At 29.5% G+C, this 15,417-nt stretch overlaps 1 protein-coding gene across 6 annotated transcripts in view; it reads right to left on the bottom strand.

Annotated features, from left to right (window-relative positions):
• Positions 1 to 11,962, bottom strand: part of LOC126757995 (homeobox protein cut) — a 215,892-nt gene extending 203,930 nt beyond the window's left edge. For 3 of the 6 annotated variants that reach the window (XM_050471950.1, XM_050471955.1, XM_050471954.1), the window contains exons 1-2: positions 11,753 to 11,962; positions 8,325 to 9,147 (exon numbers count right to left, since the gene is read on the bottom strand). In XM_050471950.1, coding sequence (XP_050327907.1) covers positions 8,325 to 8,444 — 120 coding nt within the window. In that variant the 5' untranslated portion in view covers positions 8,445 to 9,147; positions 11,753 to 11,962. The other 3 variants (XM_050471951.1, XM_050471952.1, XM_050471953.1) reach the window with 3 other exon arrangements.
• Positions 11,963 to 15,417: the final 3,455 nt, after the last annotated feature.

The raw sequence follows: 15,417 nt of genomic DNA, 5'->3' as shown, positions 1-15,417 counted from the left end.
GCAGCAACAGCGTGAGCAAGTGGCAACAAACAGCCAGCCAGCCGGTTGAACTGCTGGTGATGTTTTTGGCATTGAAGGAGCAACTGCCGGCCGCAGTGCCGCGGCTGCTGCAAACTCTATGAATTCCTAGAAATACTTGCCAGCGCAAAAAAAAAGTATGCAACAACTACAAATACACAAAATACAAGAACCACCAACACACACAAATACAACAACTACATATACACAAATATATAATATAATATCCGTCAGTCAAATTGTTGTTGCTTCGTATTAACAACTCTCTAGCAGCCGCTGCCGCTGCCACTTGGCTTACTGCAGCCACGGTTGCGCTTGCAATTTGCCGTCGGCAATTTTCGCTGTCATGCTTGCATGAAATTCAATCTAAAGAAAATATTTGCGCAAATGTGCAATCAATGCGCGCTGTAAGCTGCAACTAGCTGCTGTCAAGGCAGCCGCAGCGTCCAGCGTGTGCTTTTCGCTGTGGTACACGGTTGCCCTTCGTTTTTCGATAAAAAAAAATATAATACATTTATACAAAAAAATTGATGAAAATGCTTTTAAATGTCATGTGTGCCACGAAATTGATTGCAAATGTATTTTTAAGCGCCGGTTGGCAGCAAAATTGTTGTTGCACATAATTGAAAATTGCTCAAATGCAGACAGCAAATGAATTAGAATTTAAGGTGCAGGGAGTAGGTGATAAATATTATTTCTAAAGACAAAATTAGTTAAAACAGCAACGATATGTAGACTTCTATTTTTTATTATTTATAAATTCAGATATTTTTTTATTAATTATTTGCAAATTTATTAATTTTCGTAGTGTTTTTTGAGTAATAATGGTTTTCAAAAATATTTTTATTAATTATTTGTAATTACTAGCACACTTCTAATTTTTTGTAATGTTTTTTTTCTATTAATTTTTATCGTTTTTAATGTTTATAATTATTTTAATTTTTTTAATTAATTATTTAATTATTAATTAATTGTTGATTTTAATAAATTTTTAAGAGTATATTTTTAAATTATATTTTTTAATAATTTTAAAATATTTTAAAAAATTTTTAATTTTTTTAAATTAATTTGTATGTACTTATGTACGTATATCATATTTTTTTTTAATATTATCAATATTTTTTAAAATATTTATTATTTATGGCTTTTAATAATTTTTAATATTAATTATTTGTAAATTTCTTGTTTTTTGTAATGTTTTCTGAATAAATATGGTTTTCAAAAATATTTTTATTAACTATTTATAGACTTCTAATTTTTTGTAATTAATAATTGTTTTTAATTTTAATATTTTTTTGTACTAATTATTTAATTATTAATAATTTTAATTTTTAATAATATTTTTAGAAGTATTTTTTTAAATATCTTTTTGTATTAATTTATATATTTTTATGTTTTTTTTTTAATTTTTAATATTATCAATATTTTTTAAAAAATATATATGTTTTAATTGTTTACATATTTTTTTATTAAAAAATAATTTATTTTTTATTTTTTTTTATTAATAGTTTTCAAATTTTTTTGTTAAATAAATTCTTTTCTTACGGAACCAGCGCTAATAGTAAATTCATTGAAATTTTTGTGAAAATTTAGTCAAATTTCTTATCAAATTTATGTAAATAACTGTGCCACTGAGCATATCGAATAATTACTTGAAGTTTATCAACACTAGTAATCGTTCAATAGCAATAATACCAATAAGCTCCGTGCAATATATCAATGATTTAATTATCTTCAGATAAACTCTGTTTCTGCTTATTCCTACTTCAGCCACAGCACTCCATCTATACACACTCTGTTTTTAAACTCCGTCTCATTTCGAAATCGCTTTACCACATCACTAACTTTATTTGTTCTTTCCTACATTATAAGGCTTCCCTTTATAACGAACTCCGCTTTCCCTACCTACTACAACACAGTTGTTGTTATTGTTGTTGCTTTATGATGAGCGCTTCATTTTCTAGTAAATCAGTTCGCGTGTTGATCAGCGATCAACTGTAGTTCACTGATCACTTCCTTGGAAATCATTCAATAATCATAATATCAACAACAACAACAAATTGAAAAATTTTGTTAACTTCGTGGAAGTGTTCAATAAGAAAAAATTAAGTTTTCAAAATGCTGCCACTTATACAATTATACATAGATTATGCATAAATATTTACACAGGCGTCCATATACATACATACACATAAATGTAGACACATATGGAAGTTGTCGTCAACTCAGCGCTTGAGCAGATTATCGGCGTTCGACTATAAGCTTATGGGTTAAGCATCAATATCTTAGCTTCATAGCTTCACATGTATGTAAGTATGTATGCATTGAAGATATATGTATGTATGTTGCTTCAGATAAACTTCGATTCGAATCTTGTTACGATCTATGAGATCTCAAATACGTTTGTATGTTTGCATATGTATCTCCTTGTTGCAGAGCTTTCAATGCGAAAAATTCGAAATCAGCAAAATCGCTTGTGTTACGGTTTATTATGCGCTTAATGCTTGTAGCCAGCGATTGTTGTTGTTATTTTTCTTGTTACTTAACGAGAATTTGATTATTTATTAATGACACGATCGAATTGAACAACAAGCAAATATCGAAGCTGCGACAGAGATTGCAAGCAACAACAGAGGTTGCAATATAGACATGAAAACACACACACACATATTTTTATGAAGAAAGATTTTGTTTTATTTATTGCTTAAATATTTGGAATTAATTGCACATTGGAAAAAATCAAAGAATTAAAAAATATATTCTAAAAAAAATAAGAAAATATAAAAATTTTTTCCGAAAAAAATTTTGAAAAAGTAAGAAAATATAAAAATACTTTTTGAAACAGTTTTGAAATACAATTTTGACTAACTTTAAACTAGATTGGATTGTATGCTGTGCATAAAACGTACAAATTACTTTAAAGTTATTTTTAAAAATACGATTTTTCAGCTATTAAAGTTTGCTTAAATAATTATAAATATTTGAGTTGCATTACTAACAGTAATTTATTGGTTGGAGACTCGTAATGTTAATTAGATTACAAATATCTCTCGATTTATTAATTCGAAAGAGTTTCATGCAGTCTGAGAACATATTTTTTCAACAATATAAATTTTGCTTTAGTCTTTATAAATATTTGAGTTGCATTACTGAAGGTAATTGAATTTTTTTCAAGCTGCAATGTTGTATAAGCAATTGATTTTATATTTCGAAAACTCTACATGAATTTAGAGCAAATAAATTTTCAAATAAACAAAGCTTGCTTTAATAATTATAAATATTCGAGTACCATTACTGCAAGTAATTAAATGTATTTGAGCTAGTAATGCTAGTTAAATTATAATCGGATTTTCGACTTTCTAGATTTCTAAATGAATTTACAGAAGAAATAATACCTCTTTGCTTCAACAATTATGAGTATTTGGGTTGCATTACTTGAAGTAATTTAATGGTAATGTCGTAATTAGCACTCGTTTTTCTAATTTGGAATTTTTTTAAGAATTGAGAGAAAAGAAGTTTTCAAATATATAAAGCTTGCCTTCATGTTAATGAATATATGAATTGCATTACTGAAAGTAATTTAATTGGTTTCAAGCTGTAATGTTGTATAATCAATTGATTTTTATTTCGAAAACTCTACATGAATTTAGAGCACATAAAGTTTAAAATATATAAAGTTTGTTGTTATGTTAGTGAATATTTGAGTTGCATTACTGAAAGTAATTGAATAGTTTGAATCTGTAATGTTGTAATTAGCAGCTGATTTTGCAATTTTAATTTACATAATACATAAAATTTAGTAAAAGAATATTTTATCAGTTTTTTTGCATTTCACAGAAATTACAAAAACAATAAAATTAAACGTTAAATTTTTCAAAACTAAATTATTGAAATTTACAAATTAAAATTTTCGAAATTAAAAAATTATTATTCGAAGTTAAAAAATTAAAATTTCAAAATTAAAAAATAATTCAAACTAAGTTTTATTTTTTTGCAATTTTTTTTAATTTTTCGAAATTTAAAAAATTAATTTCGAAATTAAAAAAAATATTTTCGGAATTAAAAAATTCAAAAAAAAAAAAAATATTTTCGAAAAATTAAAAATTAAAAAAAGTTGCAAAAAAATTTAAATTTTGTTTAAATTAATTTTTTAAATTTCGAAATGTCAAATTTTTAACTTCGAATAATAATTTTTTTAATTTGAAATAATTTAAATTAATTCAAATTAATTCTTAGTTAATTTTTAGTTTATTTGCAGCTTAAAATACCACAACAATTCAAAAAAATGTTTGTTTTTCATTTCTGCGCCAACAACTTGACTCAAATAAAAAAAATTTAAAAAAAAATTCTATTTCTGCTTTGGAATGCTTCAATCTCCGGCGTCTTTCTGCGAAATCGCACACTTCGCCACACAGCGCCACAACGGCTTCCAATGTCACAAAATTATAAAATTACCACAAATATAACTCATCTGCGCTGGCATGCACCATGACGCCAACAACACTGCCACCGCACAAGCAATCTAGCCACCACTTGCCACGGAAAATCTTTCATTTGCAACTTCAAAATCAATATTTGCAACGTAATTAACTTCAAAATTTGAAATTTATGCGATCGTTTCAAGTAAGAATTCTAATGAAGGGCTCTTAAAAATAGTTGCACACACAAAACGACCGGCTGGAGCAGCCAGACACAAGTGGCAGCGGCGCATGCTGTATGCGCGTGTGTGTCGTTGTATGTGTATGTTTGTGGCACTTTGTGCAAATAGAAATGCATTTATGTTTGCATTTTGCAGCGAGCGAGGGTTGCATTTGTTTCTTGTATTTTCCGATTGGCGCACGGCCAAATTGTCTGTTGCGGTTTTTCAACGTGCAAAAATGCCCCGTTTATTGCAACAAGCAAGTATTATTGTAAATTTGTAAATGAAAAGTGTCAACCATATAGGCAGGCGTATTTAAGTCAATAATATCTATATGCTGGCTATATAGCTTACTATATGTCTGTAACATTGCGCTAAGCCAGCCAGGTTTGTCTAGACGCTTGCAACACCATTTTTTCTGCAACTTTTTAACATTTCTTCTCTTGCTTTTTTTCCAACAAACTCACTTTCGCCGCTAATATTGCTGTCCTGTGACGAAATCGCAAAAATTTACTGTAAATAATTATGCGGCGTTCAAAGTGAAAAGCTTACGCGTCGCCGTCAGCCAACCGGTCGCGTCTATAAGTCGCTGAATTGAGTAATTACATTGGAAAATGAATTGAGAAATTGCATTGAAGTCACAATACGCTTGTATGTGTGTGTGTGTGCGTGCGCGGCAAACGCTAATTGCGGCACAGCAGCGCACGGCGGCTGCTAGACAGTTGCAGTGGCGGCAAGCGGGCAGCAAATTGTGTGGTTTTTATTTAAGCAAGCAATTTTTTTTCGCCACTTACGCATACAAACAAACACATACATATGCAAAGCGTTGGTTTGCTATGAATTTGCATTTTTCTATTGCCAATTGTCGATTGATTGCATATTAGTTTATTGTTAAGCTAACGCTTGTTGTGATGATATAACGGCATTTTTTCCAACTGGTGCTTTTTCTACACATTTGCAACGCTTAAATACTCAATAAGTCAATCAATCATCATTTGCCAGGCGGTTGTAATTATATTGAATTTTATTATTGAAAAATTTTCTATGAGATTATGAGTTACAACACTGCCACGCTGTTGTTGTGACGCAACGAAAATCACAAAATTCAAGTGCACGACTTGCACACGACAGCAATAGCTGCGAAAAATAAATGGTTTTGAAGTGAAAAAGTGGTAATTTGTGCTATGAAGTAGAATTCATGTGAAGTTAATTTAAAGTGTTCAATTTCGAAAGAAAACTGGATCTATTAGGTATTAGAAAATTTAAAAAGTTAAGCTTTTTGTTATTTTGTGCCTGCAACATGACAAATTGATGCAAGTTTTGCAGCTGACAACAATAGTTGCTAAAAATAAATATTATGAAAGCAAAATCAATCAGCAAATTTTTTTAATGCAAAATTAATTTGAAGACAACGCGTTTGAAATAAAAACATTAGATCTAGAGTTGAAAAAAAATTAAAATTTTGTGTTATTTTAAGTCTACAACAACAAAACAAGTTCCTGTTTTGCAAATGAGATACAAGTTGCAAAAAATAATTGTGCTGAACTAGAGCTAAATCTGATTTTTTAAAAATATTTTCAAGACCTTGATTTTGAAAGACATACAAGATATCCAAAGTTTAAACAAGTTAAATATTTTTGTTGTTTTGAATCTGCTGCAGTTTTTTTTTTCTAAAATACTATGGCTAAATCTGAGGTAGCTTCGTTAACGTATCAAAAAAAAAGTACCTAAATGGTAAAAAACTTATTTTTCTTTAATATATTAACGAATGTACTTCAGTTGTATTCTTATATACTACTGAAACATTGCTAAGGAATTTTGAATTTTGTAAATGAAACGATTTTTAATACAAAGCAAGTTTAAGTTGCCATATTATCATCAAATTAAAAAAAATGCTTTTCTTTTTCTCTTTTTTGAAAATGAAGTATAACCAGATTTGATGGATTTTTATTTCAAAAATTGTATTCAACACGTTAATTTTATTTAACTTTATACCATAATTTTTTTATAATTTACTTTGAAAATAAATGGAAGAATTGGAAAAATATATAATAAATCAAAATTTTTTTCGAAAATATTTTCGAAAAAAAAAGAAAGATAAACAGATTTGATAAATTTTTGTTTCTAAAAAGAAAAATAACCAGATTTGATAGATTTTTAATTCAAAATTAGTAAACGCGATAATTTCATATATATTATGTAAATACTTTGAAAATAAGTGTAAAATCTGGAAATTAGTACATATGTTGCGAAATTTTTTTCGAATATAGTCGGCGTTTCAAAAGTCTTTGTAAAGCTTCTATCTAACTGGAACTGGAAAAATATAATTATAATAATTCAAATTTTTTTTTCGAAATTGGCTTCGAAATTTTTCACTTTTTCGAAAATGAAAAAAATTTAGATTGGATAGATTTTTATTTCAATAATAGTTTCAACACGGTCATTTCATATAAATTTACTTAATAAATTGTGTATAATTAACTTTGAAAATAAGTGGAAGAGCTGGAAACCTACACGATAAATCGAAAATATTTTTCGAAAATAAGCGGCATTTTGAAAATTTTTTTAAAGCCTCAATCAACGAAAAAAGTTTCGTAAAATAACAGTATTTGGTGAACATTATTTCAGAAAAAGTTTTAAGTACCTTGGAAAAATGGAAGTATTTAAGAAAAAAATTTTCGAAAACAACTAGCATTTTAAAAACGCTTTGTAAAATTGGTTACGAGAAAGTTTTCGGTAGAGGAAAATAATAACAAGCGGCTTACATGTTCGTACAAAAGTCACTTTTTAACGAAATAGTTTTCAAAACGCTTTGTGATGTTAGTTTTGAAAAGGAAATTTTATTTCGAAAATATACTATATAATTTTTTTCACTTTTTTCAATTATATATTATATTTTATTGAAAATAAATTTTGTTAAATTTAAAAATAAGTGACGGAAATAAAAAATAATAATTTTCAGCAATATGTAAGATGTTAAAAGGATGATCTTGCTCGACTGGTCCCGATAAACCTGACATTTTACAAAATGAGTACCGTAAACAAGTCTCTTTGAACATGCTTGATTATGCGAATTCCAATCCCATTTTCATGGAGAACATTATAACTGCCGAAGGGACATGGCTTCATGGGTATGACATGCAAACAAGTCAATAAACATCAGAATGGAATGGAAAACACTAGCCGAAATCAAAAAAATTTGGCCAAAACCGCTTAAAAATCAATGTGATGCTCATTGTTTTTTTTAAATTCGTGTTTTAGTGCATCATGAATGTGTTCTTGAGCAACAGAAGGTCAATAAGGAGTTCTATTTGGCCGTACTGAGGCGTTTGCATGAGAACATCCGCCAAAAATGGCCGGAATTGTGGTAGAACAATTCATGGATTTTGCACGATGATAATACACCATCGCATCGAGACACAATTGTGACCGAATTTAAAGCAAAACACGCAAGGAAGACAATTTGTTATTGTATTTATCGCAGTTATTGATAAAGTTTCATAATTTTATGCAACAAAAAATCCAGAAAATATATATATTATATATCTGCGTTATATTCAAACCTATATATACCTAATATGTACATAATTGATACATACTAATAATATACTCGCTGCACTTGCCGCCTTATACAATAATCTCCAAAAAGTTTGCTTTTCTCACTCACCTGTTGTAAAAATTGTGCCAATAGATAAAATTGCTCCTTTTTGAAAAACCAATCCATCGATTGAACAGCCGTCAAATCCATATCGGCTGTCCCAGCGGCTTGCGGCACTTGTGGCTGCATTCGGTGGCTGCTAGCTGCTAATAATAATTCTGACGACTGCAGTTTGTTGTTGTGGTTATTTTGATTATGCGTATTATCACTGCTTATAAACTTATTAATTTGTGTTATGTGATTGTTATTGTTGTTATTATGCTTATTGGACGCCGTTAAGCATGCAGTTGCATTAACTAGTGTTGTATTATTTGTTGTTGTGGCCGCTGTTGTTGGTGGTATAATTGCGTTTGTTTTTTGTGCTGCTGTTGTTGTTGTTAATGCTGGTGTTGTGGGTGTACCAGCACCAGCAGCAGCTGCAACATCCGCCCTGGCACCGGCAACACACGCTGTTGTCGTTGTTGTTGCCGTTGTTGCTGGCGTTTTGGCACGCGTTGTTCTTGTTTGATTAGCTGGCGTTGCCGTGTTTGTTGTTTCTTGCGTTGAAATGTTGTATGATTTTATGCTTTCAGCGTTTTTGTGGTGTTTTTAAGCAGCTTTTACTCACTGCTGCTTTTTGCACTTTTACACTTTACCGTTAACATTTGTATGCTGTGGTTTTTGATTTTTGTTTTTTATTTTTTTCACCAATTTAATGCACTCTCATTGATTTTTTTTTCAATTTTGCTACCGGTTCAAATTTTTTTCTTCGTATGTCGTCTCACTACAAACTTTAATATTTGTCTGATTTTAGCCATTTATATTGCGAAATTTTGAATTTTCCGATTTGTTACTGAAAGAGAATTGTAAATTTGTTAATTTTTTGCTAGAAAATGGGCACTGCATATTTTTAAGACAGTGTTGCACATAAAAAAAAGTAAGGTGAAGCTTTGTATTTAGTTTTTCACAGTTTTTTGTTTATTATATAACATTAATAATTGATTTCAGTAAACGTTTTTACATATTTATAGTACTTTTGTCTTTTTCCACACATTCACTAACAATTTTTATAAACATTTTTATTTTGTTTCTTTATTTGTGTCTCACTCCTGTCTCTGTCTCTTCACTCCTGTTTTTTCGTACATAAAAAATGAAAGTATTTTGTATAAAAATTCACTTTATTAAATAATTGTTTTGCATTTCTTTGCTATGTTTTTGAAACTGCTAGGTTTTATGAATTTTTTCCGTCATCGCCTCATGAAAAAAATGCTTTTTGACTTATTTCCTTAGTAGGCGCTGAATGCAGTAATCGTTTTTAACTTATTCCTTTAGTGAAGAATTAAGTATTGTTTTTGCTGCCGATGTTTTCAAGATTAAATTTAATTTTTTTGAAGCAGCAAAGGCATATCTCATCGTTAACTATATTTCTCGTGCTTTATAATATACTTTCAGAAAAATATAAAAAATTTTGGCAAGCCTTTAAACATAAATTCTTTTTCTACACCTGAACAAACAAAAACCTACATTTTTGAAAAAAAAATTATTTTAGAAAAGTTCCAGTTTTTAGTTTTTTCAAAGTTTTGTTTTTGGTAATATATGTAATATTGCCACATTCTGGTATTTTATTTATATTTTTTTCACTTATTTTCAACAATTTGTTAAAAAAATTTTATATCAAAGAATAAATTTACTTTTTTTATTAAAAAAAATATCCATTAAGTGTCTAACGCACGTGTTTTTGTTATTTTTATTTGTCCTTACACAGTATTTTTTTTATTTAAATCGAAGTTCACTTGCGTGCTTTGCCGTCGCTGATTTCACATTATTTTTTTCGTGGCACCAAATACCGAAGTGATATTTCTTAATAACTTTTCATAACTTAAATAAAATTCTGCGCTAAAAATCATGTAATATTTTTTGATTGAAAACCACATTAATTAAAAAAAAAAAATATTTTTATTTAACTTAAGCTTTGTGAAAATTTGAAATTGACAATTATTTTTTCTCGATTTAAGATTAAAATAATACCGTTATTTTCATACAATTGACAATAATTTTTTCTTGATTTAAAATTTAAAAAATACTGTTATTTTCATATCACGCACGATTTTCAAAAAACAAACTCAACTATTTAGAAAAAATATTATTTTTTCTCGATTTAAAATTAAAAAATGCCATTATATCATATCACGCACGATTTTCAATAAGTATGCTTAACTATTTAGAAACACATTGATTGGAAAACAGTTTACTGTTTAGTTTGTGCTCAACTAATTGAAAAAAAATTGATTAAAAAAAGTTTACGCTTTAGTTTAGTATTAAACTCTCTTCAAAAAGTAATAATATTATGATTTATATTTACGCATATATTTTCTCAGAGTGTTTAAGTAAAACAAGCGCCTCATTTACTGGCTTCTTATTGTTTAAATATTTTAAGTTTCAATTAATTTAGTATAATCACGATTTTTAGCTTCATAACAAGTGCTTAGTTTTTCATTGTATCAATTTTCACAATATATATTATGAATTAAAAATTGTTAAATTAATAAAAGAATGTTTTAAATTTTTCACAATGTTCCACAGTTTCAAAAACTCGATTTATGTGCAAAAAAAACCAAAAAGTTCTTCATTATATTTTCAAATCACTTCGTTTATATCGCCAATAATTAATAACGCACAATACTGAAGCAAACTTCTTATGAGAAATATTTAGTTGTTTAATTATAAAAAAAAAATGTTTTATTACTGTTAAATTATAGAAAAAGGTTTGTATGTAATTGTAACAAAGTGCAGTTCCAAACATTTGATTTTCGCATACAAAATCCAACAAATATTCATAATTTTCTTAAGTCACTTTGTTTATAGTGTCAGTATTTACTAACTCTCAAAAATATTAAATGTTTTCATAAAGTTATTGCGCTTAGTATTTGACATGGCTTCACTTTTTATTGAAAAATATTTATATATTTGTGCGCGCTACGTATTTGTTGTAAGCACACGAAAATTATTTAAATTAAATTTGGTCCAATATTTCTGTAAAACCGCACAACAAATTTTCACCGACGCAAAATCAAGAAAAAAATATAAAAAAACATTTTTTTATTAATAGCCAGTTGTTTTTGTTGCTACTTTGTTGCATTGCTTTGTTTTATTTACCAACACTCACATATTTACACAAGCACACACCTGTATATAAACAGTGTTTACTAGATATGCATATTTATACACGCCCACAACTTAGCATAATTGTTGTTGTTGTTGCTGACATGCAAACATGTGTTGTTGTTTATGTAATATTTTTGCGTTCATGCGAATTTGTTGCTAAAAATGTTTTATTTTTGTTACACTACCGTTCAGGCAACGCGTCGTACTGTTGTTTGTTGTTGTCACCGATTTGTTTTTTTTTTTTTTTGCTTGACAGTTATTTATGCATTAATTAATTAATGAACTCCTTTTACCGTATATCGTACTGCCAATAAAGCCCGTTATTTTTTTGCGATTTATTTTTTCATTGATCAATTTGCTATCGATCGTTGTCGCTGTCCGACCAGGCCAGCGGCGTAGTAATACACTAGGCTATAATAATAATAACAAACAAGCAAGACAGACAGACAGACACACACGCAGACAGCGCAACTATAATCTAATAAGATGTTGCCTGTCACGAATTCGGCTGATGACTGAACAAATCGAACATTAACGAAGCGCGCACAACCCTCCCGTGTGTATGGCCCAAGCGACAGCGCTAACAGCAGCGACGTCGACCGCACACAAGACAACTAGCAGTGTGTTATAAGCGCAAGGCACATATGTGTGCATGGGTGTGTGTGTATGTGTTGGCGGCGCGGCGCGGTGTGGCGATGGCGACTGCATGTATGCAGTGGAGTATTGGCCAACATTCGTTCGAAAGTCGTCGATGTAGTGGTGCTCTTGTTGCGCGCGCTGTTTAACACTGCTGTGTGTGTTTGTTGTTATCGCTGTTTGTTCTTCTGCTCGATTCTTCGAATGCTACACCAAGTATGTAGCGCTGCTTGCTGCTGGTGGCTAGTGGCTGGTGGCTGACGGCGCTGGCAGTATTTGTTGTTATTGCTATTCGGTTTGGCGTTGCCAATCGTTTCATCGTTTCCATCATCGGTTGTTCCATCGGTTCATTCGCACAGCGCCCACCATCACCAGCATTACAACAACAGCGCAACGCTGCTGTAGCTCTTCCTCAGTTTGGCTCATTTATTGTTATTGCTTTTTACCCATACGTTGTCGTTTTTATTTTCTTAATTGTTATTTTTTATTTTATTTTAATTTTCTGTCTTTGATTTACTTTACCCATTCGCTGTGTGTGTATATTTTTATAATATTCTTCAATATTTTTTTTTTGGTTTTGTTGCTCATCCACATTTCCATGTGTTCGGTTTGATTACTGTAGTAAATGCTTACTCTTTGCGCGCAGTCGGCAATAGCGGCAGCGCAGCGCGCGTCAACGCTGACTGCAGCAACTGCGGAAGTATGGCGCTCGCATCGGCTTATTTCGGCTCATTTGTTGTGAGTGCCGGTGTTTGTTGGCTCGATTTATGATTGCGCTCAAAAGGAAAGAAATTAATGCTTTTGAAAGTTGTTAAAGAAATGGAGTGACTGGTTAATGAAGGGTTTTCAATGTACTAGCTGGAATTTTATGAGAGTCGGTGCAGGTCGCAGCAGTAATGAGTGGTGGGATTATCTTATTTATTAAATGTTTGTACATATTTATGTATATATTTAAGTAAATAGCTGGCATATTAGTTATTGTTGAGCTTGGGCACAGGTGAAAGGCTGAGGATAGAAAATTAATAATTTTAAACTAACTTTATTAAATATTATTAATAGTAACTATAAAAAAACGATTAATTATGACTCAGATAATTTTTAAGGCTATTAAAAAAAAACAACAACAGAGGCTAATTAAAAAAAATATTTTGATTTTTATTGACAAAAATTTATTAATATTAATTGCGGCTCAGACTATTTTTTAATAAATTTTAAAGTTAAAAAAAACAATGCAAACTAATTTAAAAAATATATTTTATAAAAAATCGTCTTAATATTTATTGTAGCTCAGTTAATTTTTAAAGAATTAAAATTATTAAAAAAGTTTATTAATATTAATTGCGGCTCCGATTATTTCTTTTATTAATTTTAAAGTTTTAAAAAATATATTTGATTCAAAATTGCTTAATATTTATGGTAGCTCAGTTAATTTTTTACCAGTTAAAATTAAAAAAAAAAAATAATTTAAAAATTATTTTTTATTGAAAACAAAAATAAAAAAAAAATTTAAGCAGCTTAAAATGACAGTTAGAAATACCTATACATATACATATACATAAATTACAATATTTTACTCACGAAATCGTTACCACTTAAAAAAATTCCCTTTAAAAGAGTTTAGGAAAAATTAAAATTTTGTCGTATTTATAGTAAATATTTACTACAAATAGTTTTTAAATCAACGTTTTTTTCATTACTTACATTTCCATGTCACATATTTCTACATATTTATTAAAAGCGCAATTCGTTTGTGGTTTGAACTGTAACCACAACCCTCAATATTTCAATAAATTAAAAATGCTTATGAAAATAATGAGCATACAGATACATTTATGTACTATATACATAACAAAAAGCTTGGGTTTTACACACAATAGTCTAAAATTTTATAACATAACTGAAATAATATTTCTTAAGAGTTCAAAGACTCAGACGTGATTAAATTTTTGTATATTTTTCTTTTACCACGACTTTGTTAGACAAAATATTTTATTATTTACTTTTATTATGTAATACAAATATAATTTTATGCTGTCTTATGTAATAAAATATGTTAAAAAAACGATTGTAATCTAACAAGCTATGTATGTCTTGTGTGTAATTTAAGTACTTGAAATGTTTTGAATATTTTATTTTTAGAACACAAATATATTTACAAAACTTATTTATCGTCATATAAATTAATTACAAAAATTTGGAAAGCTCTGTTAGTCCAAAATAAGCTCATTCATACGATATGTTAGTGTACAGTAGGAGTTGGTTGCTTATATTTATGCTAAAAATCTGTTTCTTTCTGTCTTTTGAATTTTGAAGCGAAGAGCTCTAGAATTATTGAACTTTGGTGCTCAGAGCTATAATTTTGTTAAACATATCTACATACACAGTATATAAATATTGTCCATATGTACATATGTATGTATATCGCTCCGATGACAGTCATACATAACCGGAGCGGTTCCGCATTTTAATGGGTTGAAACACTTTTAACTCATTCGCATTCTCCAAACAATTTCATATAACACTATATGTATAATCTTAGTTGACAACTGGGTTGGTTATATAGTAAGTCATGCTTCAACTTTTTGTTGGCTAATTAGAGGTCCATCTTTAAGAAAAATCACCTAGTATCATTTAAAATATTTTCAGATTTTTAAAAGTAACCTCCTATATTTCTTCATACAATTACTCATTTTTATAACATTTTCCGTATATAAAATATATGCATATTTAAAACATATTTAAAATATGTACATACATACATACATATGTATAAATAAGACTTTCCCTTCTCTACCAAAGTATGCTCCTCCTGAAACACCATCTAACTTAACCTGCGTGTTACGAAAAAGTCCTTAAACCACCTTGCATAAAATGCTCAAATCCAATCAGCAGCAACAACTAGTCATCCTTCAAACATACATACTACTTGCTGCTCAAAAATCGTTTGGAAAAGGTAGAAAAATCATAGCAAAAATGCGCTCTCAAACCGGAACACACTCATTTGCTGCCTAAGAAACGCGCTCTCATCATCAACAACTATCCACTCAATTCTGTGCCAGTGGCAGCGGCGTTGACCTATGCCACGGCTACAGTTGCTGCCGACGTCGCAGTTGACGTCAAGCAACACTGGCAGCAGGTTTGCTGCTTTATTCCTTCGTTTGACTGCTTATATGTATGTATGTGTGCTGCTGCGCTGCTGTTGCGCTCACAGTATAGCTGACTGACTGTTGTGTGTTGTTGTTGGCATTGTTTGCTTTTGATTTCTTTTAACTGCATTGAATTTGTCATTGCGTTACGCTGTTGATTTTTGGTTTTTGTTTTG

This window comes from Bactrocera neohumeralis, chromosome 5 (assembly GCF_024586455.1).
Source record: "Bactrocera neohumeralis isolate Rockhampton chromosome 5, APGP_CSIRO_Bneo_wtdbg2-racon-allhic-juicebox.fasta_v2, whole genome shotgun sequence".
NCBI lineage: Eukaryota > Metazoa > Arthropoda > Insecta > Diptera > Tephritidae > Bactrocera > Bactrocera neohumeralis.
This window is presented reverse-complemented; position numbering and strand designations above follow the sequence as displayed.